The sequence below is a fragment of the Coregonus clupeaformis genome, chromosome 21 (assembly GCF_020615455.1).
Source record: "Coregonus clupeaformis isolate EN_2021a chromosome 21, ASM2061545v1, whole genome shotgun sequence".
NCBI lineage: Eukaryota > Metazoa > Chordata > Actinopteri > Salmoniformes > Salmonidae > Coregonus > Coregonus clupeaformis.
The window spans coordinates 2313157-2329493 of record NC_059212.1 but is presented as its reverse complement, the minus strand read 5'-3'; the positions used below and the strand labels follow the sequence as shown (position 1 = coordinate 2329493).

General features: G+C 44.5%; 1 protein-coding gene across 1 annotated transcript; it reads left to right on the top strand.

Moving 5' to 3' along the window:
* Positions 1–4613: 4613 nt before the first annotated feature.
* rnf182 (ring finger protein 182) lies at positions 4614–6808 on the top strand. The gene has a single exon (XM_041841121.2). The coding sequence runs from the start codon at positions 4631–4633 to the stop codon at positions 5468–5470; it is 840 nt and encodes a 279-aa protein (XP_041697055.2). The 5' UTR covers positions 4614–4630; the 3' UTR covers positions 5471–6808.
* The last annotated feature ends 9529 nt before the right edge of the window (positions 6809–16337 follow it).

The window sequence follows — 16337 nt, the reverse complement described above, 5'->3', positions numbered from 1 at the left end:
GTATTTGAAAGTCTTTTAAAAAACCACCAGTTATTTGTAACAAAATACTCCAGAGAATGATGTTTTGTATTTTCAAAATAGTTTTCTACCATTCTTTATAGCGATTCAAGATTTTGTGGCCCCATATCACCCCAGATTTGCTGCATTGGTATTAGAAGTCTTATGGCACCATTTTGTGGCGATGAGAGGTGTTGGTGGATGAGTGGAGGAGCTTGAAAGAAAGTAGAAGTACAAGGATGTACTTCTAGAGCGAGGATAATGCAGTGTTGGTCCAAAAGGGGGGAGTAAACTCGGAAAGTGAGTCCTGTTCCTCAACTTCTTACAAACTTTTGCACCTCCATGTCACGCTCATGGTAATGCACAGTATCTAATTTCTGACACCACTGCAGCAAATATTGAGTAATAGGTGGCCACAGAGACTAACACTATGAACTGTGCCAATTGTCTGGGCTATTGGTACTGTTCATAGCGTGTTAACCAAGGGTCACAGGATGTTTTATAACTTGTAAATGTATTTTAATTAAATACATTTTTTACACCAGTTTCTTGTAGTTTATTTTGATACATTGGTCTTTAGGGTATTTTGTATTTTGTAACAAGATACATTTTGATGCATCTTTGCCCATCTCTCTCTCTCTCTCTCTCTCTCTGTGTGTGTGTGTCCGCATGTACAGTGTTGTGAAAAGTATTTGCCCCCTTTCTGATGGCACCCCATTATGCCTGGTGAAAACCAAACGCTGCATTCCACAGTAAGAACCTTATCCCAACGGTCAAGCATGGTGGTGGTAGTTTGATGGTTTGGGGATGCTTTGCTGCCTCAGGTCCTGGACGACTTGCCTTAATAGAAGGAACCATGAATTCTGGTTAAATAAATAAAATAAGTACATTTTTTTATTGTTATTTGTAAACTCAGGTTCCCTTTATCTAATATTAGGTTTTGGTTAAAGATCTGATAACATTCAGTATAAAAAACATGCAAAAATAGAGAAAATCAGAAAGGGGGCAAATACTGTTTCACAGCACTGTATGTGTGTGCACTGTGAAATAATATGTGTATGCACCCTAGGTATGCATGCAACCCTGTGTATGGTCATTATTCGTTTTTAGTTTTGTTTGTTGTACCAACATAACTCTCAGAAACAGTGGTTCATTTGGTGACAAATACAAGTGATAGTCATCTTATTTCCACCGTTATGAACAGCAATTTAGGAAGAGAGCATTATGCAATCAAGCATTTGAGTCAAACTTCCAACCAATCCAAATCTAAAATAATTTGCTAGATCCATCACTGGTAATCCCTCAAAGAGTGAAAGAAGTATGTGGATGAGAAAAATCCCTGACACATTTCCCCCCATTGCGCTGTGAACTCCATTGCATTGGCTGTGTATTTTTAACATTTTATTTAACCTTTTTTTGACAGGGAATCAATGCAGAGATCAAGGGCTCTTTTCCAGGTGAGCCCTGTATAGCACCACAATACACATCAAAATACAATAAACGCATTAAACGACACATTCATATACACATTAAAATACACGTTATTATGCACAACAATACACAAAAAGCAAAACACAATCATAAAAAACTGACAAATTCTCCAGTAAAAAGGTCCCCTAATAACCGTCTGAAATGCCCTAGAGGCACCAATTCCTCAAATTTTAAAGTGTATTGTAGATCATTCCACATGTAAAGGTGGAAGGAAATTAAAGGCTGATTTATCTAACTCTCTAGACACCAGAAGAGTCTCCAGAGTTAACCAACCCTGTGAACGGGTTTGATAACTTTTCATTTTAAATCTTAACAGTGATGATAGGTAAGTCGGGAGTTTGTGGAGCAGGGCTTTGTAAACAAAAAGAGCGTAATGATGTGATCTATGTGACTTCAAAGAGGTCCAGCCGACCTTTTGGTAAAGAATGCAGTGATGAGTAATACAACTGTCTCCTGTGAAAAAACAAAGGGCGCTATGAAAAACGGCATCCAGGGGTTTAAGAGTAGAGGCAGCTGCAATTTGATAAATAGTATCACCATAATCAAGAACAGGTGGAAAGGTTGACTGCACAATCTGCTTCCTGCTGACTAGAGAGAGACAAGATCTGTTTCTGTAAAAGAAAAAAAATTACATCTTAGTTTCTTAACAATCTCAGTCATATGTTTTTTTAAACGATAAATCATTGTCAATTCAAATACCTAGGTATTTGTATTGTGGTGTACCGCAGACAAGCCACCAGGAGGAGACTCGTCGAGGCCTGGTGACAGACGGAGTCTACATCACGCGGCGGTGGCTCCCTCTGCTGGACGTGCCAGGTCTCGACTGGTCCTTTGGCCAGGACTAATTGGGACTGATTGAGGCTGGTGAGTAATCAAGGGGCTGATTGCTCACCAGCCGTACAGGGCCCATAAAGCTGCCAGGAGGGCAGCACACGGGAGGGTTGGAGGTAGTGAGAGGTTGCTATCGGATAGAAATCCTCACGGTCTGCTAGAACCGAGGGGCTCGGCGTTCTTCCAGGCGGTAACCTGGAAGAGGTCTCCTGGAGGAGACCGGTTTCTTTAATTTGTCTTTATTGTTTGAAATAAACACCCTTGAAACTGAGGTATCACACTTGTGTCTGATCTGTATAAACGTCTTGATCAAACCCCCTGGTATGCCACAGTATGCAAGGACTCGTTCGATTATAGAACCATCTGATGAGTTAAGATGTAACCCATCTGAGACAATCTTACGAGAACTTGAAAACAACATGTATTTTGCCCGTATTAAGTATGAGTTTTAAATCAGTAAGGGCTTCCTGCACAACTGCAAAATCGGAATGTAGCCTTGTCACAGCCAGGGTCAGTAGTCGGGGCAATTACGTACATAATAGTATCATCCGCATATAGATGAAATGTAAACATTTGAACAGATTTACCAATAGCATTCATATAAATAGTGAAAAGAACAGGTCCTAGTATCGACCCCTGCAGAACATCTTTATGTACTTCAAGAAATTCGGACTTAACCCCATCAATCACTATGGCCTGAGTTCTGTCACTAAGATAATCATGAAACCATGAACAGGCGTCAGAGCTCAGGCCTATCGAGGACAACTTATTCAATACAATAGCATGATCAACAGTATCAAAAGCTTTGACAGGTCCACAAACAAAGCAGCACATTTCATTTTAGTGTCTAAAGCATTGACAAGATCATTAACAACTAAAGTGGTTGCTGTAATAGTGCTATGCCCAGGTCTAAACCCTAATGGGTTTACATTCAAAATGCATTTCTCAGATAAAAAAGTTGTACATTTACCAAGGGTTCAAGAATCTTAGCTAGACAAAGAAGCCTTGAAATGGGCCGATAACTATTAAGATCACTACTATCACCGCCCTTATGGAGTGGCAGCACAAGAGCTGATTTCCATACTTTTGGAATATTTCCTGATAATAATGTTAGATAACAAATGTGGGTTATTGAGGTGCTGCACACTTAGGATCCAATTGGTCAGCCCCTGTGGATTTCTTGTTGTCTATTGCTAGCAAAGCATCCAGGACTTATTTTTCTGTAAATAGCCTAAAATAAAATCTTTGACTATCTTTTCTCTGATAATTCAGCAAGTTTCCCCTTTCAGCATCCAGCCCAATATCATTGTGAATAGGCTTAGAAGTTCTTTCAAAGAGAGTACAAGAGCACAGTTTACTGCCAAATCACTATCCCCAACAATGACCTGCTCCACTTTCCCTCCTAATCACAGAAGTCTTTACTGGCCCATAAATCTTCACGTCCTCCATGTTATCGTCACTTCATGAAAAATGATCATCAACATTGAGTTGATCAGTACATCCTGTCATCTCCTTCAGACCGAAAACTCATTGGAAGATTCTTCATGACACACACACACACCACAGACACACACACACACACACACACACACACCATTAACAGACAGAGTACCAGAAAACGAAAGGGGAATCCACCACTAATTGGACTGAATTTAAACTGGCAACAAAAGCCTGGGCTCGAAAATTCCAGCCCTGGTTTGTACAGGCCCTGCTTTGTTGTTCGTTGCCTCTGTTTGTTCTGTTCTAATGCTGTGTTAACACTAATGTTTTTTTTCCACTGATGGCCTCTCCCCTCCATCTCGCTCTCTTTCTCTCTCTCTGTGGTGCATGAAAGGCTTTTTGCCCCGCATGACGCAAAGTTAGGCCTACCCCAAACCGCGCTGAGGCGCACTTTAACTAGAATGCACTAGGCTTCGCATAAACACACACACACATACACACACCACAGGAGCTGCACAGACAACCAGGATGACCCTAAAACCTCCTCCGGAGCATAGCGTTGCTACTGTCGTCGCCGTCGGAAGGCTGCTGCTGCCTCTCGCCATGTTCCCCAACGCTGAATTTCCCCAAAAGCCTTGGACTGACATCTTCCTCCGTTGACCCTGTGGGGCGCTGAGGCATACAGATTGAGAAAGAAAGAAAGAAAGAAAGAAAGAAAGAAAGAAAGAAAGAAAGAAAGAAAGAAAGAAAGAAAGAAAGAAAGAAAGAAAGAAAGAAAGAAAGAAAGAAAGAAAGAAAGAAAAAAAAAAAAAAAATAGAAGAAAAAAAAAGAAAAAAAGAAAGAAAGAGGATGATGGGGAAGTTACGGAATATGGAGGAAGGGGGGATAGTGGAGGGCTTCAGCACGGAGGAGCTGGAGTGCAAGATCTGCTACTGCCCATATAGCCTAGGCAGCCGGCGCCCTAAGGTCCTCGAGTGCTGTCACCGCCTGTGTGCCAAGTGCCTGGCCAAGATCTTAGACCTGGGCGAGTCGCCCCCCAACGCTGTGGTGTGCCCGTTTTGCCGCTTCGTCACTAGTTTCCCGGGCGAGGCGGTGGGCAGCCTGCCAGATGACTGCAACTTGGTGGCGGCGCTGGCCCTCCAGACCCGGAACCAGAGGAACTTGCACTACCACCACGAGGGCCCCACCGAGCTGCTGCTCAGCCCCAGGCATCTAAACTCGCTCATGGGCAACCCTCCCAGCGGCTCCCCCTCCTCCTCCACTACCACTACCACCAGCACCACCACCACCCACACCTACTCCTCCATCCGCGGCTCGCCGAACTACATGGTCATCACCATCATGGAACCGCCTCCATCTCCTCAGGACCACCACCCCTACCAGCTTCACTCCCACCCCCCCGGAGTAACCACCATCCAGGGTAGGGATTACCACTCCTCCAGCCTGGACTCCATGGCCTCCATCACCCAGAGGTGGACGGTGTGGAACTGCGCCGCCCGGGCTCTGGTGTGGGTGTTGGGGCTCCTCTACTTCAGCTCCTTGCCCATGGGGGTCTACCTGCTCATCATGCAGAAGACCACCCTGGGGGTCCTTCTGGTAAGCCTGGTCCCGGCAAGCCTTGTCATGATCATGGTCTACGGCTTCTGCCAGTGCCTCTGTCACGAGTTCTGGGACCTCATGCCCCGTAGCAGCCAAAGAATGACCATCTGAGGAGTTTAAGAACGGGTTGCAGAAATGTTAAATTTTTCCGAATGAGATCATTACTACTGACAACGGAAATTGGCATCCTGGATACCATAGAATATTTCATTGTATTATTTTTCTTTCTTTTTTTTACTCAGGCTCAAATGACTTGGCGGATTGTATATGGGAAGAGAGCACGTACAAGAGACGTACAGTTTAGATCAATCTTAAGTTTGGGCATTTTCAGTTCTAATCATTTATTTAGATTATGTAATTTGTGTATTGTGTAAACAAAACGGTCCACCAAATGTCAAACTATACATAAATAAGAAGTCGCAGTAAGTATCAGGTATGCTTTTGCAACCACTATTTTTTATTTTTTTCAGTTTGAGGTATTAACAATATAACTATCTGGCCATAATTGGCACAGTAGAAATGTATACATTTTGTATTGAAATCACTTAGAGGGAGGAACAATGGTCTAAGCTTTGGCAAGTCAGTGTAAATAATAATTTGTTATGAAGGATGTGAATAATGAGGAGGACACCAAGAATATGAGTTATTCATAATATAACCTCCACCATAAATATATGTACTATCGTCATACTACCATCATCATTCTGGTGTATGTGACAATAAAACATCATTCAAAAATTGTTTTTAATGAAAATTGTTTCTCAAATGTAAAGTTAATTTTGACTGATGTATATATAATCTCCAGAATGTTTACAGGATAGTCCACAATCCATTCAGAAGGATGCTTCTTATTCAGAATTGGGTGCCAAAGTGCAATTGACAAATTGACCATGGCAGTCAGGGTTGTGATCATTAGGGCACGCAACAGATTTAAAAACAATTTTGAACACAACAGGTCTTATTCATTAGGGCACACCAGGAGCGAAAATGTTTTGCAATGGAACAGAAAGTCCCTCCCTGTTTCAGTCAGTTTTCTTCCAGTTGGGGCCTAATGAACACGGCCCAGGTGTTATGAATAACCCCTTTGTTTTAATCATCTCAATATCTTAATGAGATGTGTGCTCATATCGAAGGACAAGTGCAAAATGGAGATGTAGATTAGCTATGCTATTAACAAAACTAGGTTCACATAGATATCGTTTTTGGAATGATTTTGTAACAGCAAAGACTATCTATACCCAGCAAGAAATGTTACCGATGTCATTGCATTTTTTCAAATAGCATAACACATTTTATGCTTCATACGCATTACATTGCCAAGCTTTCTTCTTTTGTAGTCCTAACGTACAGTTGGGGGAATTCAATAGTTAACCTGTAGGGGAGTGGGGTAAGTTGAGACATTTACATTCAGCATCATTCCATCAAGGGAAATATAGTATTCTTTTTAACAAAGATATCTACATATACTGAACAAAAATATGAACGCAACATGTAAAGTGTTGGTCCCATGTTTCATGAGCTAAAATAAAAGATCACAGAAATCACAAAAAGCTTATTTCTCTCAAATTTTGCACACAAATTTGTTTACATCCTGTTTTTGAGCATTTCTCCTTTGCCAAGATAATCCATCCACCTGACAGGTGTGGCATATCAAGAAGTTGATTAAACAGCATGATCATTACACAAGTGCACCTTGTGCTGGGGACAATAAAAGGCCACTCTAAAATGTACAGTTTTGTCACACAACACAATGCCACAGATGTCTCAAGTTTTGAGGGATCGTACAATTGACATGCTGACTGCAGGAATGTCCACCAGAGCTGTTGCCAGAGAATTGAATGTTCATTTCTCTACCATAAGCTGCCTCCAACGTCGTTTTAGAGAATTTGGCAGTACATCTATCCGGCCTCACAACCACAGACCACGTGCAACCACGCCAGCCCAGGACCTCCACATCCGGCTTCTTCATCTGTGGAATCGTCGGGGGCGGGGGGTGCTGAGGAGTAGTTCTGTCTGTAATAAAGCCCTTTTGTGTGGAAAAACTCATTCTGATTGGGTGGGCCTGGCTCCCCAGTGGGTGGGCCTATGCCCTCCCAGGCCCACCAATGGCTACGCCCCTGCCCAGTCATGTGAAATCCATAGATTAGGGCCTAATGAATTTATTTCAATTGACTGATTTCCTTATATGAACTGTAACTCAGTAAAATCGTTGAAATTGTTGCATGTTGCATTTGTATTTTTGTTCAGTATATATTTCAGGATGTTGTGTATCTTTGGAAATAATCAGAATTAATTTAAACATTACAGTTTTGAAAACATAGCATCCAAAAAAAAGTGGTCTCTTGGCACAACTTAACCCGGGTATGGGGTAAATTGAGCCGCGGGACAGGGTAAGTTAAGCCACCTACACCAGGCTCTGTCGTAGCCGGCCGCGACCGGGAGACCCATGGGGCGGCGCACAATTGGCAGGGGAGGGAATGGCCGGCAGGGATGTAGCTCAGTTGGTAGAGCATGGCGTTTGCAACGCCAGGGTTGTGGGTTCGTTTCCCACGGGGGGCCAGTATGAAAAAAATAAAATAATAATAATAATAATGTATGCACTCACTAACTGGATACTCACTCTGGATAAGAGCGTCTGCTAACTGACTAAAATTTAAATGTAAATGTACACATTACTGTACTGAATGAAATATTACCACTACCTTTTTATAACCATATCTATCTTTATTTCCCAAACACAATTTAACACAATAAACTTTTTGGTCTTAATCATCTTAAAGAACGATCTTAATAATGGCCATATACTCTTAGAATCTCCACCAGGCACAGCCAGAAGAGGACTGGCCACCCCTCAGAGCCAGGTTCCTCTCTAGGTTTCTTCCTAGGTTCCTGCCTTTCTAGGGAGTTTTTCCTAGCCACTGTGCTTCTACATTGCTTGCTCTTTGGGATTTTAGGCTGGGTTTCTGTATAAGCATTTTGTGACATCTGCTGATGTAAAAAGGGCTTTATAAATACATTTTAAATCTTTAAACACAGGCGTAACACCTAACAAACACTTTGTACTTTTTAAACACATTTAACATGGGCCAGGCCCTGTTGTTACCTCATATCCTGGCGATAATGCCTTGCATTAGGCCTGGAAAGAAAACACTTCAATTTGCTCAACCATTGGCTCAACTTACCCCATGGCCATAGGCTCAACTTACCCCAAGGCAAACATTTTGACTATATTAGCCCACACAGCTACAAGGATGCACTTTCATGGTAGGTTTAGGACTTCATATTAAAGCTTATAGAGACCCCAACTGATGTATAGAACAATCTTTAAATTATCTACTTTCGTTTAGATACAAGCATCATGAAACCTATAACACAATAAATTAATTTGACTTGTTGAAGATCCGTTTTTTGGACCTAAATTGATTAACACTTTTTCCATATGGTTTCTTCCTTCACTGACTACATAAAAGTATGACCTCTTCCTAAATTTGGTCAAATGATACATTTTGTGAATGGTTTCTAATAAACAAGTGTCATACCCTGGCTCTGGGGACTCTATATTTTGAGCCAGGGTGTGTAGTTTCTATGTGTTTGTGTTTCTATGTCGTGTTCTAGTATTGTATTTCTATGTTGGCCAGTGTGGTTCTCAATCAGAGGCAACGAGTGTCAGCTGTGGCTGGTTGTCTCTGATTGGGAACCATATTTAAACAGTCTGTTTTCCATTCGTGGGTGTGGGATCTTGTTCCGTTTGGTTTGTTCCGTGTTGGTCTATGTTACCTAGGACGTTACGAGTCGTTTGTTGTTTTGTTCATTGTCAGTATTTATCACTATAGATAAATAAACATGTTCGTTCATCACGCTGCGCCTTGGTCTACTCAGTCTAACGTTCGTGACAGAAGATCCCACCATACCAGGACCAAGCAGCGTGTCCAGGAGCAGGCAGCCTGGACTTGGGAGCAAATATTGGACGGGCAGGGGTCCTGGACCTGGGAGGAAATCCAGGCCGGGATGGATCGCCGTCCATGGAGTGAGACGGTAGAGGCGCGACGGAGAGAGGAGCAACGGCGCACAACTCGTGAGGTTGTACCCCAGTTAAGGGGCTTTGGCGCAGAGGTTCCGCCTAGGTAGGCAGCTAGGGAGCGAGGCTCTCCTGCTCCCCGCACTAAGTAAATGGTGCGCGTCGCCAGTCCGGCCCGACCTGTTCCTGCCCCTCGCACCAAGCCTAGGGTGCGCGTCGCCAGCCCGGCCCGGCCTGTTCCTGCCACTCGCACCAAAGCTACGGTGCGCGTCGCCAGCCCGGCCCGGCCTGTTCCTGCTCCCCGCACCAAGCCTACGGTGTGCGTCGCCAGCCCGGCCCGGCCTGTTCTTGCCCCTCGCACCAAGCCTACGGTGCGCGTCGCCAGCCCGGCCCGGCCTGTTCCTGCTCCCCGCACCAAGCCTACGGTGTGCGTCGCCAGCCCGGCCCGGCAATTTCCTGCTCCCCGCACCAAGCCTACGGTGTGCGTCGCCAGCCCGGCCCGGCCTGTTCCTGCCCCTCGCACCAAGCCTACGGTGTGCGTCACCAGCCCGGCCCGGCCTGTTCCTGCTCCCCGCACCAAGCCTACGGTGTGCATCGCCAGCCCGGCCCGGCCTGTTCCTGCCACTCGCACCAAGCCTACGGTGTGCGTCGCCAGCCCGGCCCGGCCTGTTCCTGCCACTCGCACCAAGCCTACGGTGCGCGTCGCCAGCCCGGCCCGGCCTGTTCCTGCCACTCGCACCAAACCTACGGTGCGCGTCGCCAGCCCGGCCCGGCCTGTTCCTGCCACTCGCACCAAGCCTACGGTGCGCGTCGCCAGCCCGGCCCGGCCTGTTCCTGCCACTCGCACCAAACCTACGGTGCGCGTCGCCAGCCCGGCCCGGCCTGTTCCTGCCACTCGCACCAAGCCTACGGTGCGCGTCGCCAGCCCGGCCCGGCCTGTTCCTGCCACTCGCACCAAACCTACGGTGCGCGTCGCCAGCCCGGCCCGGCCTGTTCCTGCCACTCGCACCAAACCTACGGTGCGCGTCGCCAGCCCGGCCCAGCCTGTTCCTGCCACTCGCACCAAGCCTACGGTGCGCGTCGCCAGCCCGGCCTGTTCCTGCTACTCGCACCAAGCCAGGGGTGCGAGTCGTCAGCCTGGTAAGGCCCGTTCCTGCTCCACGCACCAAGCCAGGGGTGCGTATAGTCAGCCCGGTCCGGCCCGTTGCTGCTCCACGCACCAAGCCAGGGGTGCGCATCGTCAGCCCGGTCCGGTCCGTTCCTGCTCCACGCACCAAGCCAGGGGTGCGCGTCGTCAGTCCGGCACAACCCGTGCCTGGGTCACCGGTGCCTGATCAGGTACCGGTCAGCTGCTCCACAACGGAGCTTAAGCAATCCGCTCCTTCGATGTCCAGTCCAGCTCCAGCCAGCGGGGCCAGACCGGACCAGGGGCGTTACGGGGGGATTATTGGAGGGTGGTGGGCAAGCCCGGAACCGCCTCCGAGGAGGAATGCCCACCCAGCCCTCCCCTGTTTGGGTTTTGTTGAGGCGCGGTCGCAGTCCGCGCCTTTCGGGGGGTACTGTCACACCCTGGCTCTGGGGACTCTATATTTTGAGCCAGGGTGTGTAGTTTCTATGTGTTTGTGTTTCTATGTCGTGTTCTAGTATTGTATTTCTATGTTGGCCAGTGTGGTTCTCAATCAGAGGCAACGAGTGTCAGCTGTGGCTGGTTGTCTCTGATTGGGAACCATATTTAAACAGTCTGTTTTCCATTCGTGGGTGTGGGATCTTGTTCCGTTTGGTTTGTTCCGTGTTGGTCTATGTTACCTAGGACGTTACGAGTCGTTTGTTGTTTTGTTCATTGTCAGTATTTATCACTATAGATAAATAAACATGTTCGTTCATCACGCTGCGCCTTGGTCTATTCCGTACGACGATCGTGACAACAAGGGCCTCAACTTACCCGTTTGGCTCAACTTACCCCACTGTCCCCTACTGCAGCACAGTACATTTAAAAAAAGAATAATAAAAAACTTTAAGATACAACTTAAATGACATGTTTGCAAGGGCTTGTGTAAACAATTAAAACATCTGTTTTTATCAGTGTACAGAAGCAGTTACAATCATTGTTATTTTATGTTGACACCATGTAGCCCAGCGGTTCCCATACTAGGGGTCACGACGTGATATGAAAACGGGCTCGCGGGAGAATTTTTAAAATCCTGAATAAATTAAATATATATTCAAAAATATATATATTATAATATTGTCTTTGTCTCTCAAAATCATTGTAATGTGGTTAACCTTAAAAATAAAAATAAAAATTATTCAAATCTAAAAGATAAAATTAATTGAGAGAGCGCCCTTAGATCATGGGAAAAGGCCGCACTTGACCGTTGCACTTGAATCATTCACACAGTGAATGGCTAGGCCCGCTACGCTATGAAACCACACACTATTGCAAAGACTGATATTACCGGCTGCAATTTATATGGTGAAAACTATGTCGGGGAGGCAGAGGCACAGAAACTCACACCAATACCTTTGTCAGATAACACTGTTAAATTAAGAATTTATGCTCTGACTGAATGACTCAAAAACTACCCAGCTTATGCCCTCCAAATGGACATTAGATGTGAGGGCTGAGATGACCATGCATTGACTTTTGTTTGCTATACATGTCGGGGGATGCTATTCACAAGGACATATTGTTCTGTCTCACGATTCCCGAGCATGAAACGGCATAGGGGATGTTCAGTGTGCTGTTTAGCTACAGTATATTGACGAATAACAGATTCCATATAGGATCGAATGGTGGGCTTTTGCACAAATGGGACTCCATCTATGGCGGGACGGCGGGCAGGCCTCTGCACACTAGTTGTGAATGTGTTTCCTTCAGCCATATGGACGTATTGTATGATACACCGAGAGCAACTGGCAAAAGAGAGAGCACAGAACTCAGACATATACTGCAGCGGGTAATTTTGATTGTAAACTACATCAAACCACATCCACTGAGCGCACGCCTGTTCGCAAAACGATGTGGAGATATGGGATCAGAGCATGACAATGTTCTATTTCACACTGGCTTGGTGGTTATCGAGGGGGAGTGTTGGAAAGATTTTTCGCATTGAGAGAGGAACTGTTGTCATTCACAATGGATGTAAAACAAACAGACTTGGTTGACTTTCTGTGTAATGAAAAGAAAATAACAGAAAACAGCATCAGTAAGTGTCCCACATGAGTGATGATTGCTCACCTCCAACGCTTGGAAGAGAACTTTGGGACCTACTTCCCAATCCGTTTGATTGTGATCCTGGCTCAGTTGACATGCCGGTAAGTGAAATCAAACAGCTGATTGAGCTGTCATGTGACTGAATGCTGCAGACAACACATTCACCGGTCACTACAGAGGAGTTTTGGTTCCTGACTCAAAGGGCATAGCCTGCCGTCTCCCTCTGAGCATGAATGGCATGTTCAAAACAACTGGGAACTCGGAATTGGGAAAAATCGTTTAGAACGGTCATCCAACTCGGAATTCCAACTCAGGAACTCTGGCCTCTTTCTAGAGCTCCGACTTTCCGACCTAAAGATCACTGACATCATGATTTGACCTCGTATTTGTCCGAGTTCCCAGTTGTTTTGAAAGCACCATAAAACTCATGGTTAGCTACCCTTCGCCAGCTCATATCTGTGTGAAGTTGTATTCAGTGCTCTCGTCTGCATTAAAATCGAATATCGATCCAGGTTGGATGTGACAGCAGAGATGAGCACTGTCGACTACTCCCCCTGACTTTGAGAAGCTACGACGTGACATGCATCAAGCACACCCGTCTCATTAGTGGTGGTGGGATAATAAACATTATGTCAGAGTAATTTGAACTTGACTGTCATAGCCCCACATTAAAAGTATGTGATGGTGAGTTGAGAAGACAATCAGAGATACTGTTAGAACGTTTTTCAATTGACTGCCATAGCCCCAAATCAAAAAGTAAACATTGGCTGTTAATTACATAATTCATTTCACATGGTTGGGGTCGCAAGAATTTTCAGATATCAAAATGGGGTCCTGGGCCAACAAAGTATGGAAACCCCTGATGCAGCCACTGTTTTGTTTTTGTGTTGCAATGCAAGAGCAATACGTACTATGCCAAATTCAGAGAAATTAGAATAATGATTGGTCATCATCCACAGCATTGACAGATAAATGTATCTCTTCGTTAAACAGATAACATTTGGTAAAACGTGGGGTTGGTTAGTTTGTTGATGGTTGCTTCTCTGATACAAACCACATTTGACTGCATAAATACAGCGTATTGAGACCATAGATATTATAATATGTTGCAGCAGGCAGGCACATAACATGACTTTCTGGAAACAGTACACATGCAGGCAGAGGCGTCATGCCCATAGGTGGCACAAGGGCACGTGCTCCCTCAGATTTGTCCTGTTTGAAACATTTTCAGATGTTAATTTAATTACTAAACTTCATTTTAAGCCCATGTTTTATCATAATTATTTATAAAAAGATCAGTCAGTGGTATTTTGCGGAGGGGGCACACTGACTGGACCAGGCAAAGAGTAGCGGTCCCCAGTGGTTAAGATTAGGGAGGACGATTTAAAAGAAAATGATTATGGCCTTATTGCTATTACAGCATATTGGATGACAGTCATTCATATTCCATTCACCCAGCTCAATGTAACATCGATAGGTTCAGGCTACTACATGATACTCCAAGTTGCCCTATCCCCATCATGAGGTTGCTACAACCTAGCCTACAAATGAATGTTTATAACGTCGGTGCACAGGTCGAGAGGCAAATTGGAGTAATCAAACTGACATTCAGTGACACATTCAATACCGCCTTGCAGATTCTTGCCTGCATCTACCTGATCTGGGGTGTAATCATTAGACTAAACAAAAAAATAAAAATACATTATATTGGGCAAATTCAGGTAGGTCCCTCCCTGTTTCACTCTGTTTGCTTCCGTTTAAGAAAAGTTATCCAACAGAATCGGCGGAATGAATACACCGAATACATCCCTGATCACCCGCACACACAGTTCACTTCCATAGCAGCCACATACAGCATAATCACTTTGCTCCTTGTGTAATTCCTTCTCGCATCTACGCGCTCTCCTCCTCTCACGTTTTCCCTTCGCTTGTGGACTTCAGTGCACAACACAACAGCTTGTGTGACCAGGCACAAATAACCAAGCCAAACCTTCATACCATAACCACTACACAGCCTACATCGTTGTCACCATATTAACACTATCGTCAACAAAATAGAACTAATGCATTTGTAAACCCACAATCCAATCCATGTGTACAACCACAGTGGCAATACATTACACTGAACAAAAATATAAACACAACATGTAACAATTTCAAAGGTTTTACTGAGTTACAGTTCATATAAATAAATCAGTCAATTTAAATAAATTCATTAGGCCCTAATCTATGTATTTCACATGACTGGGAATACAGATTATTTTGACATTATTGATCATAGTCTGCTGCTGGAAAAATTTATGTGTTATGGCTTTACACCCCCTGCTATATTGTGGATAAAGAGTTACCTGTCTAACAGAACACAAAGGATGTTCTTTAATGGAAGCCTATCCAACATAATCCAGGTAGAATCAGGAATTCCCCAGGGCAGCTGTCTAGGCCCCTAACTTTTTTCAATCTTTACTACCGACATGCCACTGGCTGTGTTAAGCCAGTGTGTCTATGTATGCGGATGACTCTACACTATACACGTCAGCTACTACAGCGACTGAAATTACTACAACACTTAACAATGAACTGCAGTTTGTTTCAGAATGGGTGGCATGTAATAAGTTAGTCCTAAATATTTTAAAAACTAAAAGCATTGTATTTGGGACAAATCATACGCTACATTTCTGGCCTCTTTTATTTCAGCTCATGAAACATGGGACCAACACTTTACATGTTGCGTATATTTTTATTCAGTATACATTTGAAAGTTATCAAAACACTTAGTTTAGAAAATCTACATAAATTCAGCAATTGCATTCTTCTCATATTTCGTCTCAGGGAATCTCATCTGCATGCTCTTCGTCCTCACCAAGGGTCTTGACCTGACTGCAGTCAGCTTCAGCGGGCAAGTGCTCACCTTCGATGGCCATTGGCATGCTGGAGATGTGTGCTCTTCACAGATTAATCCCGGTTTAAACTGTACCGGGCAGATGGCAGACAGTGTCGTGTGGGCGATTGGTTAGCTGATGTCAACGTTGTGAACACAGTGCCCCATTTTGGCAGTGGGGTTATGGTATGGGCAGGCATAAGCTACGGACAATGAACACAATTGCATTTTATTGATGTTTCAGCATGATAATGCATGGCCTCATGTCGCAAGGATCTGTACACAACTCCTGGAAGCTGAAAAATGTCCCAGTTCTTCCATGGCCTGCGTACTCAACAGACATGTCACCCATTGAGCATGTTTGGGATGCTCTGGATTGACGTGCACGACATCATGTTCCAGTTCCCGCCAATATCCAGCAACTTCGCACAGCCATTGAAGAGGAGTGGGACAACATTCCACAGGCCACAATCAACAGCCTGATCAACCCTATGTGAAGGAGATGTGTCATGCTGCATGAGTCAAATGGTGGTCACACCAGATACTGACTGGTTTTCTGATCCACATCCATACCTATTTTTTAAAGGTATCTGTGACCAAGAGATGCATATCTGTATTCCAAGTCATATAAAATCCATAGATTTGGGTCTAATGAATTTATTGTAATTGACTGATTTCCTTATATGAATTGTAACTCAGTAAAATCTTGTTGCATGTTGTGTTTATATTTTTGTTCAGTGTAGTAACAGGTCCATGTAGAATAAACAACTTTTTACATTGTTCAGCTAATATAACAATTTGCACCTTTCATCTTTCATTCTCAGCTGATGCAGATACTCTGCCTATCGGCATTTTGTCTGGTGGTAAT

Coding starts and splice junctions, on each gene's coding strand:
- rnf182 (XM_041841121.2), top strand. CDS start 4,631: ATGGAGGAAGGGGGGATAGTGGAGGGCTTCAGCACGGAGGAGCTGGAG.